A 20,065-nucleotide genomic window follows, 5' to 3' on the forward strand; every position below is an offset into this window, starting at 1 on the left:
TTTTTTAACTGCTACTTGAAGCCACTGTTGAATTTCAATACTTTGCAACATTTTTACAACATAAAAAGAATAAAGATCTTTAAACCAATAAATTCCCCCCTCCCCTCCTGCGTGCGTCTTGTATATTAAGTGGACAGGCTACTTAACTGTATTACTTTATTTTTTTTAGACATGAATGAGCACAGTTCTAGAAGTCACAGTGTATTCTTGATTAATGTAAAACAGGAACATTTAGAAACAGAAAAGAAATTAAATGGAAAACTATATCTAGTCGATTTAGCTGGTAGTGAAAAGGTATGGTTCTCTTAATTGAAATTCAAAATAGCAAATTATATCTAATCGATTTAGCTGGAAGTGAAAAGGTATTGTCCTCTTCATTGCCAATCAAAATGGCACAATGTATGTAGTTTTTTTAGTTGGAATTGATAACTTTTGGAATTCAAACATTGCAAATCAGAAAAGAAAAACAGTATCTAGTTATTTTAGTTGGAATTGTTAAGGTATGGAATTCAACATTACAAATCAAAAGTCAAATTGTATGAGGTCAATTTAGTTGGAAGTGTATAGGTGTAGTACTCTTCATATATGTTTGGAATCTATATAAATTAACCTGGGACATTCTTCCTGTAAACTTGATATATTTTAATTAACTGGTTTTTATTTAGGACTTGTATAAGATAATTTTTATTATTGATGCTTTTAGGTCAGCAAAACAGGAGCCGAAGGTTCAACTTTAGATGAAGCTAAAAATATCAACAAGTCATTATCTGCCCTTGGTAATGTCATCTCGGCTCTAGCTGATGGAAATGTAAGTTTTTCATATCAAGACGATTTTTTTAAGTTCTATAATTCATTTTTGAAGTAAAAAGTGCTTAAAGCAAAAACATCATAAAAAAAGTCAGCCAGTATTTAGAGGACCTTTGTTTTTAATCATGATACAATTGAATTATCCCCTAGAGAGCTATGAAGCAGAAATGACTAACTCTAACATATTAGCAAAAATTAGTGATGATTACATATTGTGTATAAGGAAATTCTCCATTGAATAAATTGAAAATACTGCAGTTGATTTAAGCAAGAAGCAAGAAATTTAAATTGGAGGGAAAGGCTTTATAGAGGCCAAGTTGTCAATACCAAGCACCTTTTACGAAAAATTCTAAAATACATTTTATGCCAGTTGGGTGGGCACATATAGGGAAATTTTAAAGCGTATTCCCTGACTAAGAGTTCTTGTCAGTGTTGACGATATTGTTAATTATTCCTTCAGATTAAGAAAAGAAGCAGAAGATTTTCTATTTTCATCTTTGTAGTAATTTCATATTTATGGATGTATTATTTTTGTGTTGTATGTTTCAGAAAAGCCATGTACCGTACAGAGACAGTAAATTGACGAGAATTCTACAGGAAAGTTTGGGTGGAAACGCTCGTACTACCATTGTCATCTGTTGTTCACCTGCTTCATTTAATGAGTCAGAAACCAAATCTACACTCATGTTTGGTCAAAGGTTGGTATTGAATTAAGATTTTATTTGTTTCCATATTAAAGGAATTTGTTTTCTAATCTAAATTTAACCATTTCAATTCATTTTTTATACCCTCACTCAATGAGATGGATTGATTTCTAATTTGGTGTTTGTTGTGATATACAAGTAGATGGGGCATAAATTGTTAACTATAACGAGTTTGGGCATACCAAGCACAACAACACGTCCAACTTCATGTTACTACTAGTTTTATTTGTGATTTTAGTAATTTCGATTTAAATTGTTTATCTTGTAAGGCAGGTTTCAGTTGCCTTGCAAAACAAGTTGATGAGCCATTAAACACATTTATGTAGACAATAATGAATACAACATAGCAAATACAACAAAATTTGTAAATGACTATGATTTGGTAACAAGCTTGGTTGAGCTTTTTATACACCCATCTAAGACGGGGCGTATTATGGTATACTGTTGTCTGTCTGTCCATCATCCACACTTCGGATAATAACTCAGAAACGCTTTCTATTTATTGACATAAGCTCCTTTTCAGTTTTTATGAATTTCAGATTTTTTGTTCCATGTTATGAATTTTTTTACTGAAAAAAAGGGGGATTTTCAAGTTTTCGGACAATAACTCAAAAACACTTTCACCTACTTTTATGAAACTTTGGTGAATTGATCATATCTATTGACGTAAGTTCCCTTTCGATTTTTATAAATTTCAGATTTATTGTTTCCATGTAATTAATTTTTATACTTAAAAAAATAGGGTTATTTTCAAGTTTTTGCTCAAAAACTCAATAACACTTTCATCAACTTTTATGAAACTTTGATGAATTGTTCATATCTATTGACGTAAGCTCCCTTTTGATTTTTATAAATTTCAGATATATTGTTTCCATGTTAAGAATTTTTATACCAAGAAAAGTGGGATTTTCAAGTTTTCGCACAATTACTCAGAAACACTTTCACTAACTTATATGAAACTTTGGTGAATTGTTCATATCTATTGAAGTAAGCTCCCTTCTGATTTGTATTTACTTTTCCATGTTATAAAGTTTTAATTTGAAAAATTGTTGAAAACAGACCATTTGTTATGATTATTGAATAATGAATATAAAAGGTACTTGGTAAACTTCTCAGAGAAGTGTGTTTTGAACAAGATAGAAATGTATGGGTGAAAAATCAAGACAACAAACTTAGCTAAATTTGAGGTAGCCTTGATGGTGTCAATTTTTTTTGTGCATTTTTTTCCCTTTTTTTTGGGGAGGGGGTATTTGACAGGGCTCTTAGTATTTTTAGTTGATCATATGAATTCTTTAAAAGCATAAGCACAAGGTAAAAGGGCAACGGGCGTATCATACGCTTAAAGTGCAGCTCTTTATTTTAAAACCGTCTTCTAATATACATAGAAATAATGTCAAAATTACATGTAGGAATTGAGTATTTTGTTTATCTATATGTTTGACTAATGTTTTGGCTTATTACAGAGCCAAGACCATTAAGAATGTTGTTAAAGTTAATGAAGAGCTCACTGCTGATGAATGGAAGAGAAGATACGAGAAAGAAAAGGAAAAGAATGCCAAGCTGAAAGGGTTTATACAGAAGTTAGAGGCTGAGCTGAAGGCATGGAGAAGTGGTAAGTTAAGATCCTACAGCACATATAATGATCATATTCAGGGGATATACTTGGTCTTTGATAAGTTAGTGAGCATTGCTTACAGTTTTTCTAGTCTTTAAGACTTTTGTTGAGGATATGACTAAGAAATCTTGTATACTAATTTTATTGTTATGTTGCACGTAAGTATGGTCTATTGCAAATGACAGTAAAATGCATGAAAATTTGGCATGACAAAAGTGGTTTCCTCTACAGAGTCTCAATTAATTTTTACAAATTTTCAATGCAGTATAAGCATTAAGTGTACATATATTGTAGAGAATCACAACTGTTAAGATTATTACAAGCATCGTTACAGTGGAAATTATGTCATGTTATAGCTTTGGCTAAACACATCTGCAATCATACTGAACAATTGATCTACTTATTATATCTCACGCAACAAAATTGTGGAAAGTAAAATATTATTTATGTGTCCATCCTCTTTTTGTCATCCCAACTCCTTTGAAAGTACTGAACAGAATTTCATGAAACTTGACTTGTTTTTTTATTTTGAATTTCTACCATAGGTCAGCCAGTATCATCCGATGAACAAGTGGATATGAAGACCAGTATAACATCTATAGATTCTGAGGTTCCAGAGGGAGCAGCTCAACCAAGTCTGATGGAGACCAGCATCGGCAACCTTAGTGCAATAAATGAGGCTGAGAAAACTCAATGGGACGCAGAGAGGGTTAAACTGTATGCCCAACTGGATGAAAAGGTCAGTTAGAGATGATAAATTTGTTCCTAAATACCTGGGATATTACTGTTAAAAGATAATATGATTTTCAGGGAATTGGATTATGATTATTGTTCCCTAAAATGTAATGAAAATGAACAAATTAAATATTTAATTCCAAGATGTATAGATATTTCTCATTATTGAGCCATTGGAACAAATTTATAACACTTGCATAGTTGTGATTCATGTAAGGAGAATAGTTATAGTGAATATTTCAAGGAGACGACAATGGGATGATGATGTCAGCCTATGAAATGTTTTTTGGCCATTGTTTTATCATTGGTTGGGTTAACAAAGCCTTTCTTCTTGAGGAGTCCGTAAATGTTTTATATTTTGAATTATCCATAGAGCAGCTTACGTAAGTGATCATGATACTGTTGTCATTTTTAACTTAGTTAGGCGATTGAGTAAGCACTCACTGTAAAGGTGCTTTTAATTCTTGATATCAATTTTCAAGGATTCTTGAACTCATTAAGTTTATTTAACCATTGAAGTTTTCAAACAAAATTTCATTGTAAGTTTGAAAACATGATATGAACAAACAACAAAAACCACTTGGTACTCTAACAACAAAAAATCCTCAATAGTATTTCTAACTTCATCTTAGATAACTTTGAAATGACTTTCTATTTATGTTTACATTCTGTTTATAGGATGATGAAATCAGTAACCAAGTCCAGATGATAGAGAGATTGAAGGAACAGATGATGGAACAGGAAGATCTCATCAGCTCCGGAAAGAAAGATTACGATGTGCTCCAGCAGGAGATGGCCCGTATCCAGACTGATAATGAGTCAGCCAAGGATGAAGTGAAAGAAGTTCTCCAAGCTTTGGAAGAACTTGCCATGAACTATGACCAGAAGTCACAGGAAGTGGATGCCAAGAACACTGAGAATGAGGCTCTGACTGAGGAACTTAACAAAAAAACAGTATGTACTCCTATAAATACTGTAAAACCTGTCAAAACTGTACCCCATTTTGACTTTATACTATGTTTGGTTTAGCAAGGTTAAAAATACATTGAAAATAATATAACGTGACTTTGAAATTACTCTCAGATCATTTTCAGATTTTCATGGTTTCTTTTATTCAGGTTTCACTGTACAAGTATATCAGAAAGCTTCTACAAAAATTTATCAGCAGTGCTATATCCGAGAAATATTGCAATTTGAAATGGTTAAAAGAAGTTTTAAATTCGTTCTTTTTATTCTATTTAAATTTGTAAGTAGTGTTGCAGTAGACAATATTGACCAAACATACTGCAGCATCAAAACTGATGGATAGATTTAAGATATTTTAGATTTTAATTCAAAGTTTGTATTTATAATAAAATTAATTTTTTTATTTAAAAAAATGTAATGCATTAGGGATCTAGACATTCACATTACAAATGAAAATTAGCCTATTAGTTATTTTGCATGTTGGATTCTATTGTAGGAAAGATGATTTTTATGCTAACTAGCACAGGCAAATATTGTTCAGGTGAACTTGACATAAAATTGAAGTGTTTTTCACATAAAATTCAGTTAACATGAACTTCATATGAGGATTTCACATGATATTCATGCGAAGGCCTGAAATCTGTCACAAATTTTATTTGCTCAATTCTGGTGAAAATCATGTTAAATAATTTGCCTGTGTATGAAAGAATATGTATACGCTGTTTATCATTTGTTTGTTTTTCCTCCAAACAGAATGCACTGAATGCTCTTCAGTCTGAGTTTGAATCCACGAAGGACTCTGTGACACATCAGAAGAAACGTGTGACTGACATGATGACAGGCCTGCTAAAAGATCTTGGTGATATTGGAAGTATTGTAGGCAGTGGAGATTCTAAGGTTTGTTTTTATCTTGGTGATATTGGAAGTATTGTGGACAGTGGAGATTCTAAGATATGTTTTTATCTTGGTGATATTGGAAGTATTGTGGACAGTGGAGATTCTAAGATATGTTTTTATCTTGGTGATTTCGGAAGTATTGTGGGCAGTGGAGATTCTAAGGTTTGTTTTTATCTTGGTGATATTGGAAGTATTGTGGGCAGTGGAGATTCTAAGATATGTTTTTATCTTGGTGATTTTGGAAGTATTGTGGGCAGTGGAGATTCTAAGGTTTGTTTTTATCTTGGTGATTTTGGAAGTATTGTGGGCAGTGGAGATTCTAAGGTTTGTTTTTATCTTGGTGATTTTGGAAGTATTGTAGGCAGTGGAGAATCTAAGGTTAATTTTTATCTTGGTGATTTTGGAAGTATTGTGGGTAGTGGAGATTCTAAGGTTTGTTTTTATCTTGGTGATTTTGGAAGTGTTGTGGGCAGTGGAGATTCTAAGGTATGTTTTTATCTTGGTGATTTTGGAAGTATTGTGGACAGTGGAGATTCTAAGGTATGTTTTTATCTTGGTGATATTGGAAGTATTGTGGGCAGTGGAGATTCTAAGGTATGTTTTTATCTTGGTGATATTGGAAGTATTGTGGACAGTGGAGATTCTAAGGTTTGTTTTATCTTGGTGATATTGGAAGTATTGTGGACAGTGGAGATTCTAAGGTTAATTTTTATCTTGGTGATATTGGAAGTATTGTGGACAGTGGAGATTCTAAGGTATGTTTTCATCTTGGTGATTTTGGAAGTATTGTGGACAGTGGAGATTCTAAGGTATGTTTTTATCTTGGTGATTTTGGAAGTATTGTGGGTAGTGGAGATTCTAAGGTTAATTTTTATCTTGGTGATTTTGGAAGTATTGTGGACAGTGGAGATTCTAAGGTATGTTTTTATCTTGGTGATTTTGGAAGTATTGTGGGTAGTGGAGATTCTAAGGTATGTTTTTATCTTGGTGATTTTGGAAGTATTGTGGGTAGTGGAGATTCTAAGGTTTGTTTTTCAATATAGAAAAAATGTGTTATCAATTTCAGCTTCATAAAGCTACATGTATATTAACATCAAATGATGAATACAGCAAGTCAATATTTAGTTCATTCATTTGATAAACTTGATAATTTGAAAATTAAATTTCCCCAAAATAAGGTGTTTTTGGTCATAGTAAATGGTTAATTCTTGATTACAACACAATGTATGCTAAAATTGTGAAAACTAAGATGCAGTTTTGTGTAACAATCTTTCATATAACCGACATGGAATTAAGTAGGTAGACCTAGGATAAGGGACATAACTCTTGAAATCAGTGATCTGTTTGTATCATATTCAATTTCACCAAAGCCTATCAAGCTTTCATATGAAACAGAATGAAATCAGTCAAAGTTACTTTGATGCTTACATGAGATTGATTTAAAATAATGAATACTAACGTTCCAATGATCTGTATGAGTTGTGTCCCTTACCCTAGGTCTATCTCCTTAAGTAGTTGAAATTAGGAGATCATGTACTATTGTATTGGAAGATTTGAAAGCATCATTTGTAAATTTGACAGTTGAAAATTGAGTTGACAGGAATTCAATAAAAAGTTATTTGTGATAATTAGAACTGCTGAATATATCTGTGAAAATGTAATTAAAATATTTTTAAATGATTCATTTAAATTTTTTTAAGGAGTCAGTAATGAAACTGAAATTCATTGTTGCAGCAAATGTTGTACAAGAATAAGAGATATTGGTATGAAGTAGAGGACCTTCATGTAACTGAAATAGAATATTATTAAAGGTATATTTGTACAAAAACACGTCTATCACTGTTTCTTTTCAGCCATCATTTGGACAAACAGAAAAGTTGGAAGAAGACTTCACTGTTGCCAGGCTTTATATCAGTAGAATGAAGTCAGAGGTAAAATCCTTGGTTACCAGGTCATCTAACTTTGAAACTAACAGTGCAGAGGTCAATAAGAAGTTAGAAACAGCTGAGAAGGAGTTGTCAGATTGTCAGCTAACTATCCAACAGGTAATATAGCTATTTATGCATTTTGCTTATGTCTTGTCACAGAGCAATATTTATTGGTTTCAGATGAGAATATACATGAAGTAGGTAGTTGTATAGTTAACCAATTCCTGTACCCATTTTTTTTTAAAAAGGAATTCAAGTCTGCCGATGTTTGAATTGGTCAGCTATATTTTTTTGTGAAAAATCTTACCTATAGAAAAAAATGCCTTTTTAATCAAAATGAACAATAATTTTCTCATTAAATAGACAAACACATTCCTATTTTAAGGAATGTGAGATGTCTGAATCTCATCTGTGGACAAGATAAAACGTGCGACAATCGTGACATCACAATAGAAGATTTCGTGATGTCCTATGAATACAAAGGAATTTTATCAAGCAGAGCATTATATATTATATAAAATAATCACAAAATTCTAAAAGTGAGAAAAAGAACTCCTGTAGAAAATGCGAGACTTGGAAATCTGAGACACCTGCGGGAGTCCAAGGTGTCTTGCATACTTAGTGTTGTTAGATTCTTAATGTTCTACATGTAGAAATTGAAGAAAATGACAATTATTTCAGTGTTTGGTGCACCACTTGTTTTAAAGATTTTCACCATCCCTGTATGTCTCCAAAGTCAGATGCATAATTGTTTGCTTGTTAGCAGGTGAAATAGGACATTGTTTCCACCAAATTTAATCTGACTTTTAATATGTCCATTTGTTTTCAGCATGAAGCTAAGATGAGCTCACTGAATGAGACCATCAAAGATATTGACCACAAGAAGAGGTTACTTCAAGAGAATGTAGACTCTCTCAATGAAGAGATCGCTAAACTCAGAGCACAAGGTAAAAATTCAAGCTTCTAGATTTTGCTGTATTTTTTAAGTATGGGTCCATCAGAACCCTTGTTAAAAAAATTAGGAATCATGAAAGTAGAAACAAGGATTAAATATCACAAATACCTATTAATCTATAAATCTCTCCATGGGGAAGCACCAAGCTACATATCAGAGAAGTTTAACTATGTTTCAAGAAACAAACCTTATTCACTAAGAAGTGCTGAACAAGGAAATTTGATAATCCCAAAAATTGAAACTGAACATTTCAGACATTCATTCATACATTCTGGGTCTGTCTTGTGGAATAAGTTACCCAAACATTTACGTAATCAAGCCACTGGCAACTCATTCAAAATCAATCTAAAGAAGTACCTCAACACTTTTGAATAGAGTATCTTAAAAGAGAAAATTGTTGCTGCTTGCACTTTTTTTTTTTAAAGTTCTATATTGAATTGTCTTAAAGTGATTTGATATTGCCAAATCAGTTTTTGTTTTTGTGTTGTGTTGTTTATTTTTTATTTGTAGTTGATATAGTTTTTGTGTGTGAGGGCCTCAGGGAAGATTAGCTTGTAAACTGTGTAACCCTCTTGAAATAAAGATTTTATTATTATTATATTATTATTATTATTATCTGAAAATCATGTTGAGGTGATTTATCATATCTCAAGATAATTATGAAACATTTCTTACACTTTGTTACGTCCTAAAAACAACTCTTCCTGCATTCATTTCCTTGGATCTGCTATGTATCATGAAATAATTTTTGACTGGTTATAGTGTAAAAGTTATGGATGGAAATTTTTCCATATTTTTCTGCATAAGAACATAACCTAACTTGTGAGTGATAATATCTCTAGTGACCAACTTTCGTTTATGCTGTTATTGTCAAATACAGTTTCTTTGAGGCTTACTGAAGGATTTCCAATCAAAAAAAGATTTCTGGGATTAAGATATGGGTGAACCACTAATCATAAGCGTCTTCCTGATGTTATTAAGGTAGGGCTGTAGGATTATTTGTAAACTTACTGTTGTATTCTAGAGAATTTACTCTTCTGTTGACTCTTTCCTTAATTATTTGTGGGGTGATTATATTATGAATTTATTAGGACTTACCGATTTTGTAGGTGGTTTCTTCATGACTTAAAGTTTGTACAGATCATGTGGTGTTTATGGACTAAACATTAAAAGATAAATCCAGGAATTATATATTTCATCTTTAACATTGGAGCTTAAAATGTTGACCTACAGCTTATGGCGGATTTGGTTCTTCAACATATATAAAATCCCATTTCCATTTTAGATTTTGGTATTCTGGGTTTGTATAGGAAGGATGAACAATCTTTTTTTCTTTAACTTCGAGACTACATGTGTTTTATTTTATTTCAGAACAAATCCACATTACTGAGAAAGAGAAGGTGAAATCAGATGCTGACATGAAGGAAGCTCTTGAACAACAGATGGAGATGCATAGAGAAAGTCATCAGAAACAGTTAACTGCTCTTAGAGATGAGATTGACAACAAACAGTCACTTATTGACCAACTTAAAGAGTATGAAACTTTATCATTGAAAATAAGGGTCCTTCTTTAGCCATTATGTAAATTACGAAGTTTGTTGATTACTTTCTGTAAGAGAGACACATGTAATTAAAATTGGCCAGATACATGTTCTTATATTAATCTTGTATAATTGGTATAGGTGCATGTTTGTGAAAATCAGTCAAGAGTGACTATCAATCTTCAACTATGCTTTTTACCTAATGTTACTTTAAGATATTCATGTATATGTACACATATCTTCATCTTTCTTAGAACAAATAGTCTATTGTCCTTATATTGTGTAGTGCTGAAGTATTTTACAGGCAAAATTTTTTGTTGAAGTGAAAATGCTTACTTTATATCTGTCTTTAAGTAGCTGTCTTTGTAAGAATAATGCAAAATCTGAAAAATGTGATACACCCCAAAAAAGGTGACATATTTGTATTTTTGTGACTAGGTTGTTTTTTGGGTCTGTGCTATGAAATATGTAATTATTTATTCAAATCATCCTGCCCTTAGGAGATAATCAACATTGAAAATCCAATAAATTCTATTGTATTTGAGTGTCATTTACAGAGTTATCTCCCTTAATTTGAAATCTGCAGTGCATTCTATATAATTTTTATCTCCTATGAACACAGGTTATATAAAAACCGAATGTTAATTTCTGTTTACTATGGCTATTCAAACAAAATATGAAAAATTAAAAATATGTAGACTTTTTACCAATGAATCACATTTTGCATGATTCTTACCTGAAGTGCTACTTAAGTAGTAGTCTTTTTAAAAATCAGACAGGAGGACAAAAAACTACCAAAATTACTTTTTTTTTCTTGTTCTGAAACAGATATAGACCACATAACCAGTCTTAGTTGTTCATTGGGGTGCTGCACTTTTGAGATAAAATTTATATAGATTGTGCATGAAATAAGCACTTTGCAAGAGTTATTGTTCTTGATTTTTTTTTATTTGGTTGATTTTAGTTGGAGATTAAAGTGTAGTTTTCTCAAAAGTACAGATCTAAGTACAGAAAAGACTATTGTCACATAAAAATATAACATATGTAGACCAAAAAGACGTTGTTTGTGTGGTTGTTTTTTTTTACACCATCTTAAATCACCTCACTATAGTGTCTGTATCTGATATGTACTTGTACTGAACATTTATTTACAATATTTGTATCTTTATTTCAGACAAAACCAGAAGTTGTCATTGGCACTTGACAAGTTACAGGTCGACTATGACAAACTTAAGGCAGAGGAGTCTGAAAAGACAGCCAAACTGAACGAGCTGACATTACAGATAGACAGAAAGGAACAAGCCAGACAGGATCTTAAAGGATTGGAGGAAACTGTGGTATGTATCTTCATCAAACTGGTCAGTATCTAGGACATTGCCTGTTAGATAAGTTCTGCTTTTTTTTTAAACTATACTGAACTCTCTGGAAATTCATGTTAATGATAAAAGATTGGAGGGGTTTGTATGTACTTAAAAGGTTGGAGGGGTTAGTATGTACTTAAAAAGGTTGGAGGGGTTAGTATGTACTTTAAAAGATTGGAGGGGATTTGTATGTAATTTAAAAGATTGGAGGGGTTTGTTTGTACTTTAAAAGATTGGAGGGTTTGTTTCTTCACTATTTTACAAAGTAATGGCTGCTGAAGAGATTTTCTACAATTTTGTCTTTTTACTTTATTTGGATATCAGTGTTCATTCCAGAAAATTGCACAAGGGGGCCACTGACAGTAAAACAGGGACTCATTTTCAACAAAAGGGGCCAATATTACAGTATGAAATTTAGGAACAATACTAAGGGTAGTCAATAGTTTGTGTATTTTACAAGCAATAGGCTTGACTGTATGTTGCTTAAATTTTTGATTGATTTGTTTATTTTCAGGCCAAGGAGTTACAAACACTACACAATCTGAGAAAATTATTTGTTCAGGATCTCCAGAACAGAGTTAAGAAGGTCAGTACATTAACTGTGTACACTCCACATCGCAATACATTACATTTTTTCAAGCAATTCAATGTAATGTGTAATGCACTAATGTTTACATTACATTTAATGGTAATTCAATGCATTGCTATCACAAAAATGCATGTACTTAAATGACTTTGTGGCTGATCTAATCCAAAGAAATAAACATCATATAGCTAGATCCTTTGATCTCAGTTTCTGCTATAAAGATGAAGTATTATCTTTAAACAAATCCTAGTTTTGGGGATTTGATACATTGCATCTACCCCAGAGAACTTAAGTTAAAGTTTACTACAGACACTCTGAAGCCAGCCTCATATCTTGACCTACACTAGGTCAATAGGATAATTAATTGGAAAGAGTGAATAATCAAAATATGATGAGTGCCAAAGAGTGCCTAGATTTAAGCAGTGCAGAACTTGTTCCACGCATGAGTTAAATCAATGCATTCTATGCTAAAGTGATCATATTTTGATTATTCTGTCATGATAACAAATTGATCCTATTTATCATGTAGATTTTCTCCCTTATTTGTTGCTATTTTCAAAATTAAATTCAAATTTTGTAAACGGCGGATTGATATACATGTTGTGATGTTTTGATGAGAGAAATTACCAAATTTAGTGTTGATGTGCATTATTGAAATTTTTTACAATGGGAACATTTGATAAATGACTGCTATCTATAAAATAAAACAAAATAAACAATCTCCAAGACAGTACGTGAGTGTGCTCAACATTCCTAACAAAACATTTACTAACACCCAATAAGAGTTACATTTATCTGAAGTTAAATATCAATTTGCCTGCTTTATGTACACAATGTTAGTTTGTTGAATTTTGAATTTGTTGATTTGACTGAAGGAGCATTGTTTTCCAAGGAAATTTTACATTGTGATGGGAATGTTAATTTTTAGTTTCATTCATGAATATAACAAATATTTTATACATTTTCTTTTTAAAATACCTTTTGACTAATATTCATGTATTATGTTACACTGCTGTTTGTTCACATGCTGTACAATTACTCAAATATATGAGAATGGATTTTTTTATAATTACTGTAAAGGTTTTAATTTTCACAGATTCTGTCAAGTGAACATATTGCGGGTATCAATTTTCTCGGTTTAGAAAAAATTATTCGTGTAATATTAGTGTTAAAATCAATTCTGCTGGTACAATTTTTCACGGTTTCCTGTCCATGCCGAAAATAGCAAAAATTAGTACACTGTGAAAATTAATACATTAACAGTATTTAAAATTTGTAGACAATCAATGGCACAAGGAAGTTGGACGATTTCATGTATTTCAGTGCAGCTTTTTATTATCAGTTGTACAACTGAAATAGAGGAGAGGTGTTTGTATTATATGTTTATGATAATATTTTTAATTTCAGTCACAAATGAAGAAGGATGATGAAGAGGATGATGATATTGGAGGCAATGCAGCCCAGAAACAGAAGATCTCATTCCTAGAGAATAACTTGGAACAGCTGACCAAGGTCCACAAACAGCTGGTGAGAGACAATGCTGATCTCAGATGTGAACTGCCGAAGTTGGAGAAGAGATTGAGAGCTACCATGGAGAGAGTTAAATCTTTGGAAGGAGCTTTGAAAGAGGCTAAAGAGGGAGCTATGAGGGACAGAAAGAGGTATAATTAGAGTTAAATAGTAAAGCATTCCTAAAAAAAAACAGATTAAAGGAATGGCCATGAAAGATACAAAACAATAGTTTGATTTTGTAAGGACATTTTTAGAAAAAGGCTAGAAGATGTTCGCTGCTCTGTTTAAAAAAACAACAAGGATTTTAAAGGATTGTGAAATCTTTTAACATCTTTCATGCTACAACAATATGAAAAGAAAAAAAAATGATGGTTCATTGTGCTTTTTATAGATATAAGCATTTGAGATTTTGGCGGGAAAGTTATTTCTTTGGAATTTGATATGTTTCGTCTGAGTAGGTTTTATTTATTAAAAACCCAGAAGAAATAATAAAAATTTCATAAAAAGAAACTTCTGAAATGACATTTTGAGGTGTGTAAGATGAAATTATGAAAGGAAAAGTGGGTGTCACCAGGCGAAAAATGTTTATGCTATGAAGTGGATAAAACCAGGGGAGTCAGAAATCTTAACATGAGCAGCGAACATACTGAAGAGAACTCCAAAATGAAGGAAATAGTAATGATGTTATACTTCATTGCACCCTTGTCAATGTGTAAAACATACACTACCCAATTCATTAAAGGCAAGGAAACAATTGCAATCTATCTAGTCGTGGTTATTGAGCACTTGCTAAGATGGCAAGTGATAATGTCCTGACATAAGACAATACAGTTAATATCTTAGATATCCCAAATCATTCCTTCAAACCTAACACATCACTTTCAGAGTTCAGCCTGCTGGTGAAATTCTAAATTTACATACTGGTATGACAAGAAGAATGAAAAATAGGTTTTACAGTGAATCTTTAAAGTTCATTTTTAATCCTATGCTTTGATAAGTTAGAATTATTACATAGATAGTGTTTTATCGAATATTCCCAATGTAATAAATTTCAATAATTCACACTGTGATATAAATTCGGTAATATCACTCTCAGACTTTCTCCCTTCAAAAACATCACAACTTTGATATCAATCCACCAATCACAGAATTTAAAATTCATGTTGAAAATATCGATAAATTATAAAGAAAATCTATATAATAATAGGATAATTAATTGGTTAATTAGTCTTTCCAACTGATTATCCTATTATTATTCTTTAATATTCTACATAACATTTCTTTTGTTATTTACAGGTACCAACATGAGGTAGATAGAATAAAGGAAGCAGTTAGACAGAAGAATTTGGCCAGGAGAGGACATGCTGCTCAGATTGGTAAGGTTTAATCTATTAGGAGAGGGTTTAAATACTACACCGAAAGGAAACGACCCTACTCCTACAACGTAAAAGGTTGGAATTCTGTTCCTCCATACCCCAACCTCTTACTTCCTAGCACCATATTGCATAACGCTCGTTCCGCCGTTCTTTGAAATCGGCAGAGTTATAGTATGCTATTTACCATTTAAAACATTTTATACAGTTTCTTTATCATGATATGGTAGAAGGTGACTAAACTGAAGAAAAACAAATGACCTACCTGATGAGAAAATCCAGCAATCCTAGAAATCCTTTGTAAATGCAGTTTAACGAAATTCATATTTGTGTTTAGCTTTTTGAATGCATAATTCCGGTTGATAAAATTACGGATTTTAAAATTTGCGAAACGAACATATCAAATTAACCAAAGAATTTCCTTTACCAACTTTAAGTTTGTTTTGTCTTCATTACAAATGTTTTCTAGGTATTTATCACATATTTAAGATTTTAAGCGCTCGATTTCAAGTAAATTAAACTTCTTTTATGTAAATAAAAGACTGAAAATGTGTTAAAACACATGTATATCTAATTCACATTTGCAGTGACTTTCAACGTGTCAGATGCTAGAGGTTAGGATGGCACCAAGTCAGAAAATAGCTTGCCAGACAACCTCTAGCATTGCTGGAGTAGAAACAACCCCAGCTTGAACTCTACCAAAACATTGATAATCAGTGTGGAACTATAAATGATAACAAAGTTGGCAGATTGAAAACATGTATTATTTGCAAATGTATATGGTTTTAAGTCAAGTAAATTGCTGAGATAGGATTTGGTATTACATGAAATGATTTCTGTCATATCAAATTTTCTGCTATGGCAACATTGCTTGTCATGTCAAATTATTTTGCTATGATAGCATTGCCAGACATCTTAAATTATATTTCTGTGATAGCATTGCTGGTCATCTTAAATTATTTTTCTGTGATAGTATTGCTGGTCATGTGAAGATCTTAGTATCTTATGATCTTAAATATATGTTAGTCTGAATTGCTTGTTTTCTCTTAATTTACCTGACCATTTTTTTCTCCACAGCGAAGCCTATCAGACCCGGACAACACCAGGGAAGTTCTCCAGCAACAGGTACCAGTCATGGAATTAGAGGAGGTGGTGGAGGTATGGCTGTTAATGGCCCCCAAAACTAGGTAGGTATTTAGATAAGTAGTAAGAGAGCAGTTTATTGTGTGTAGTTAAATACCCCCAAAAATACAGCAGGCATGAAAAATGTTCTGTGTTGGGGGATAGTATGGACTTAAAAAGAAGTAGTTGTTGAAACATGGAATCATGTTATCAGAGGATTTCCTAAGGCTGGTTTTTCTCACTTATTTCTATGTTGAGCAAATTGAGTTCTATGTGTTTTACACAAGAATTAGTTGAAATATGCCATGTGTCATCAAAAGAAAATATATAATGAGGTGTTTCAAATACGAAAAACTTTATAAGGATTAGTGACAAATAGAGAATTCTAAGTTTGCACATGACTCTGTCCTTTATTACACTGTTAGTAGTTAATTTTGTGAACTTAAGTAAGCACTATTTGTAAATGGATAATAATTCTTCATTTCAGATTGTGTTCAGAGCATACTACGGAAGAAGCATTCCAGAGCTTATTCTTTGTTTTATGCCGATCAGAGCTTTATTGTCATCTTGCTGGTGTGATTACACTGCCTTAATCAATTGTTAGTGTAATTAAAACTTTACCCATACATAATGTAAAACTGTAGTCTTATTGAAAAACTTTGATGAATACATAGTGTAAAACTGTAGTGTAATCAAGTGTCAAAGACTTGGTTTATTACTGCCAGTGTTGATAACAATGCCATATTCAATAATTTACTGCTAGTGTGAATTCTATTTCAAGTGTGATTACTTTTTTAGTGTTAGTGATTGATACTCATTGTATAACTCTAGTGTAACTAGACAATGTAGTGTAGTCAATATTTCTAGCTGCCTTCAGAAAGACTGTGGTTTTAAAAGTGAGACTAGCTCTGTTAATAAGAAAACAGTACTACACTATGGTGATTAGTGTATTACACTATATGAATAGTTCTTACACTATTGTATTTAAATTGTGTATGTTAATATATATTAATGTGAGTGATACACTAATTTACATATTTATGCACATTGTATTTTGAGTTGGAAAACACTTTTTTTTCTTTTTTCATACACCAAATCAAATTTTGAGTGGGTATTGTAAACTTGGGTATGTTTATGTTACATTTATTGGTATCTATTGTTAGGCTGGCCTTTTGAGAGCATAAGAAAGCAGGAAGGAACCAGTAAACTGGATTACTTCAGTTCCAATGTTCAGTACATGCTAGTTTGATGTATTGATGCCTCTAGATAATACAAAAAATTACCCTCATATGTTCTGAACTTGGCATGACCATTATTTACTATAAAGTTTTATTGGATGCAACCATTTTTTTCTCATAAAGTGGCTGTTTATTTAGTATTTTAGTGTTTCCATTTAGTTAGACGTCCCATGAAAATTTAGTAACTGCTTTGTAAATAAGGGTTGTATTGTTGTATGATCAGAAACTTTACAGTTTTTCCCCAAAAAAACTTTGTTTTTGCAAAGAGCTTTCCTCTGAAACATTGTATTAAATTTCAAAATTATACTGATCCTGTTTTTAACCATATATGAAAAAGAATGTATGATGAAATGCATTGTATTGGGAAGAATATGAGTTCTCAGGGTCACACTTTCTAATGAAAGTAGGTGGACAATTTGAGATATTTCCTTCCCCTCGAAAAGTTGTGATTCTGTTGTACCCTTTTGGAGAATGGTGGTTGGATTGTTCTCATACGTAGAGCTTTGTAGATTGGCAGTGGGTTCTTATAATTAAAATATATTCACAGTGAATCTCCTTTAGATGTATTTTGACAGATAGTTGGCTTTTAGGTGGAAGGACCAGTTGGTTCTTCTTTTTATTTTTCGATGTTTTCGTGACAGATTTCACCCTAGAAGTATTCTTCTCATGTTTGACATAAAATTAGATTTTTTTTCAGATGCAAAAAAAGATAATTATGGAAAGTACTTTTGTAAGAGTCATTGACAACATTAAATAATTGATTTTTAACTGTACAGAACAACGTTTATGCAAATTGAAAAAAAAATATGGGAGTTCTGATTACTCCCTGTGAAACCAGTGTCATGGGAAGGATATGATTATGGGGTTGATGTTTGTGAAAGTCATACTTTTTGTAGCATTGAATTGAGATGTGACAAAAGCAAGAAACATGACAGGGAAGTACTGCTACATTAATATAATGCTGCAAAAAGTGTGATTAAAGTAATGGATCAAAATACATCTGATTCCATAACGTGCAATAGATATCGGCCCAGTTGTTGAATTAGGAAAATCCTTGGTTTTATTTCTACCAGATTTCGATTGTTAGAAATGGTTGGATTTAACTAATGGATTATCTAGTTTAATAAATGGGTCATCAATTTAGTTATAATTTTTTTTCCAATATTCGTGAACTCATTCACATGCTTTGCATATATTTATATTTGGTGCATTGTTATATAGAAATGTTTATTGTTTATGTATATACAAGTGAAGAAATATTTATTGAATTTGTGAATACATGTATATACAATGTTTGTGTCGAACTTTGTTATTTTATCCAAGTGATGACATTATAGATGAAATTATCTCATTCAAATAAATTACCTATTTATGAAAATGGTAGGTTTTAAACTTCTCTTTGTAAAGTTTCCTTTCATTTCACGTACTAGGTCAGCTTGTTTTGATGGTAAAGGTGAAAAACATTTTTATATTTTAGCTTACAGTTTAGATTTTTAAGAATACCTAGCAGGTGTCTGTCTGTAAAAAAATCTGTTTTCTCATTATCTTCTAACAGGTTGTTTCCAGTATTATGTAAGGACTGATCAAAAGGCTTGAATGTTATTTCTTTGTGTTTGAAATGTATATTGGTATTAAAAGTTTCTTTATTGAGTCTTGAACTGAAATTAGTGCTTATATTTGTTAGTTTGCAGGATGGTAAACTTTGATGATTAATTGTAATTACTATTTTGCATGATTCTTATTTGTGGAACATTTAAAATTTCTATATATTCAACCTCATGGAATCTTTTTCCATAAATTTACCTCAAGAAAATCCAGAAAATAATTTTGTGTCAAGTGAAGTAATGAGCATTGAATTTATAATAATTTGAATTTGTTTGTACCTCGAAAACCACAATGTATTCTTCTGTATACTATTCATGTAAAGTACTGATGTATATTCATGTATATTGTTTACATGTAAAATGTACACAAATGTATTCATGTAGGTGTGATGGTACATTTATTCATTATACATGTGTTTCTCAAAAAAAAATTGCATTGATTCATATCTTTTCTTGATTAATGTAAGGGTATCAACAAAATTAATTTTTTCTACATGCTTATTAAACAAGTAGATTTTTAGGTATACGTGTAGTATAAATTTCCATAAATCAAATGGAGGCAATGAATTATTCATGAGTGTATTTGTGGATAAATTAACAGGTAAATTAAAGGCCTTGTGTTGAAATATGTGGAAAATGCTTTAGACATAAGCTCTGGTGTACCATATATACATGTAGGGTTATTTTTGTGTTGGCTTTTCTTTTTGTCTATGGGCAGATAACTCTTCATGGTATTGTTTAAAGTAAGGTCACTTGTATAAATATCTTTGAATAGGCTGTGTAATGTTCGATTTTGTTACCAAATAATATTTACCAGGAAATGTATCAAGTACGACGAAAGTTCGGAAATGCTTCAATGTATGGTAGTTTTAGCTTGACATGTACAAATCATTTGGTATTTTAAAATTCATAGGGCTTTCAAGTGGTTATGGATTTTATTGTTTATTTTTGTTCATTAGTACAACACGTAAATGTGTACCTGATATTTATTTGTGTACACACATCACCAAGTCATGAGGAGAGAATGTTAAAATCAGGCTTCTTGCTTTTTATGTATGGTGTTTGTGATAATTTTTTGCTCTGTGAAGAAATAAAAAAAGACAAAACATTAATTAGACTTG

The 20,065-nt window shown here is 31.7% G+C and overlaps 1 protein-coding gene across 1 annotated transcript in view; it reads left to right on the plus strand.

The window, feature by feature from the left end:
- The window catches only part of LOC148602399 (kinesin heavy chain-like), a 40,015-nt gene extending 19,959 nt beyond the window's left edge, over nucleotides 1-20,056 (plus strand). The window contains exons 8-23 of the mRNA XM_088552178.1: nucleotides 170-294; nucleotides 704-808; nucleotides 1,357-1,505; nucleotides 2,975-3,123; nucleotides 3,672-3,865; nucleotides 4,540-4,815; nucleotides 5,581-5,724; nucleotides 7,578-7,769; nucleotides 8,482-8,599; nucleotides 9,979-10,141; nucleotides 11,323-11,485; nucleotides 12,024-12,095; nucleotides 13,503-13,756; nucleotides 14,904-14,983; nucleotides 16,058-16,167; nucleotides 16,590-20,056. Coding sequence (XP_088408304.1) covers nucleotides 170-294; nucleotides 704-808; nucleotides 1,357-1,505; nucleotides 2,975-3,123; nucleotides 3,672-3,865; nucleotides 4,540-4,815; nucleotides 5,581-5,724; nucleotides 7,578-7,769; nucleotides 8,482-8,599; nucleotides 9,979-10,141; nucleotides 11,323-11,485; nucleotides 12,024-12,095; nucleotides 13,503-13,756; nucleotides 14,904-14,983; nucleotides 16,058-16,167 — 2,294 coding nt within the window. The 3' untranslated portion in view covers nucleotides 16,590-20,056. The remainder of the gene's footprint in view (nucleotides 1-169; nucleotides 295-703; nucleotides 809-1,356; nucleotides 1,506-2,974; nucleotides 3,124-3,671; nucleotides 3,866-4,539; nucleotides 4,816-5,580; nucleotides 5,725-7,577; nucleotides 7,770-8,481; nucleotides 8,600-9,978; nucleotides 10,142-11,322; nucleotides 11,486-12,023; nucleotides 12,096-13,502; nucleotides 13,757-14,903; nucleotides 14,984-16,057; nucleotides 16,168-16,589) is intronic.
- The last annotated feature ends 9 nt before the right edge of the window (nucleotides 20,057-20,065 follow it).

This window comes from Perna viridis, chromosome 11 (genome assembly GCF_037379345.1).
Source record: "Perna viridis isolate PV_CMFRI_1.1 ecotype Kerala chromosome 11, ASM3737934v1, whole genome shotgun sequence".
NCBI lineage: Eukaryota > Metazoa > Mollusca > Bivalvia > Mytilida > Mytilidae > Perna > Perna viridis.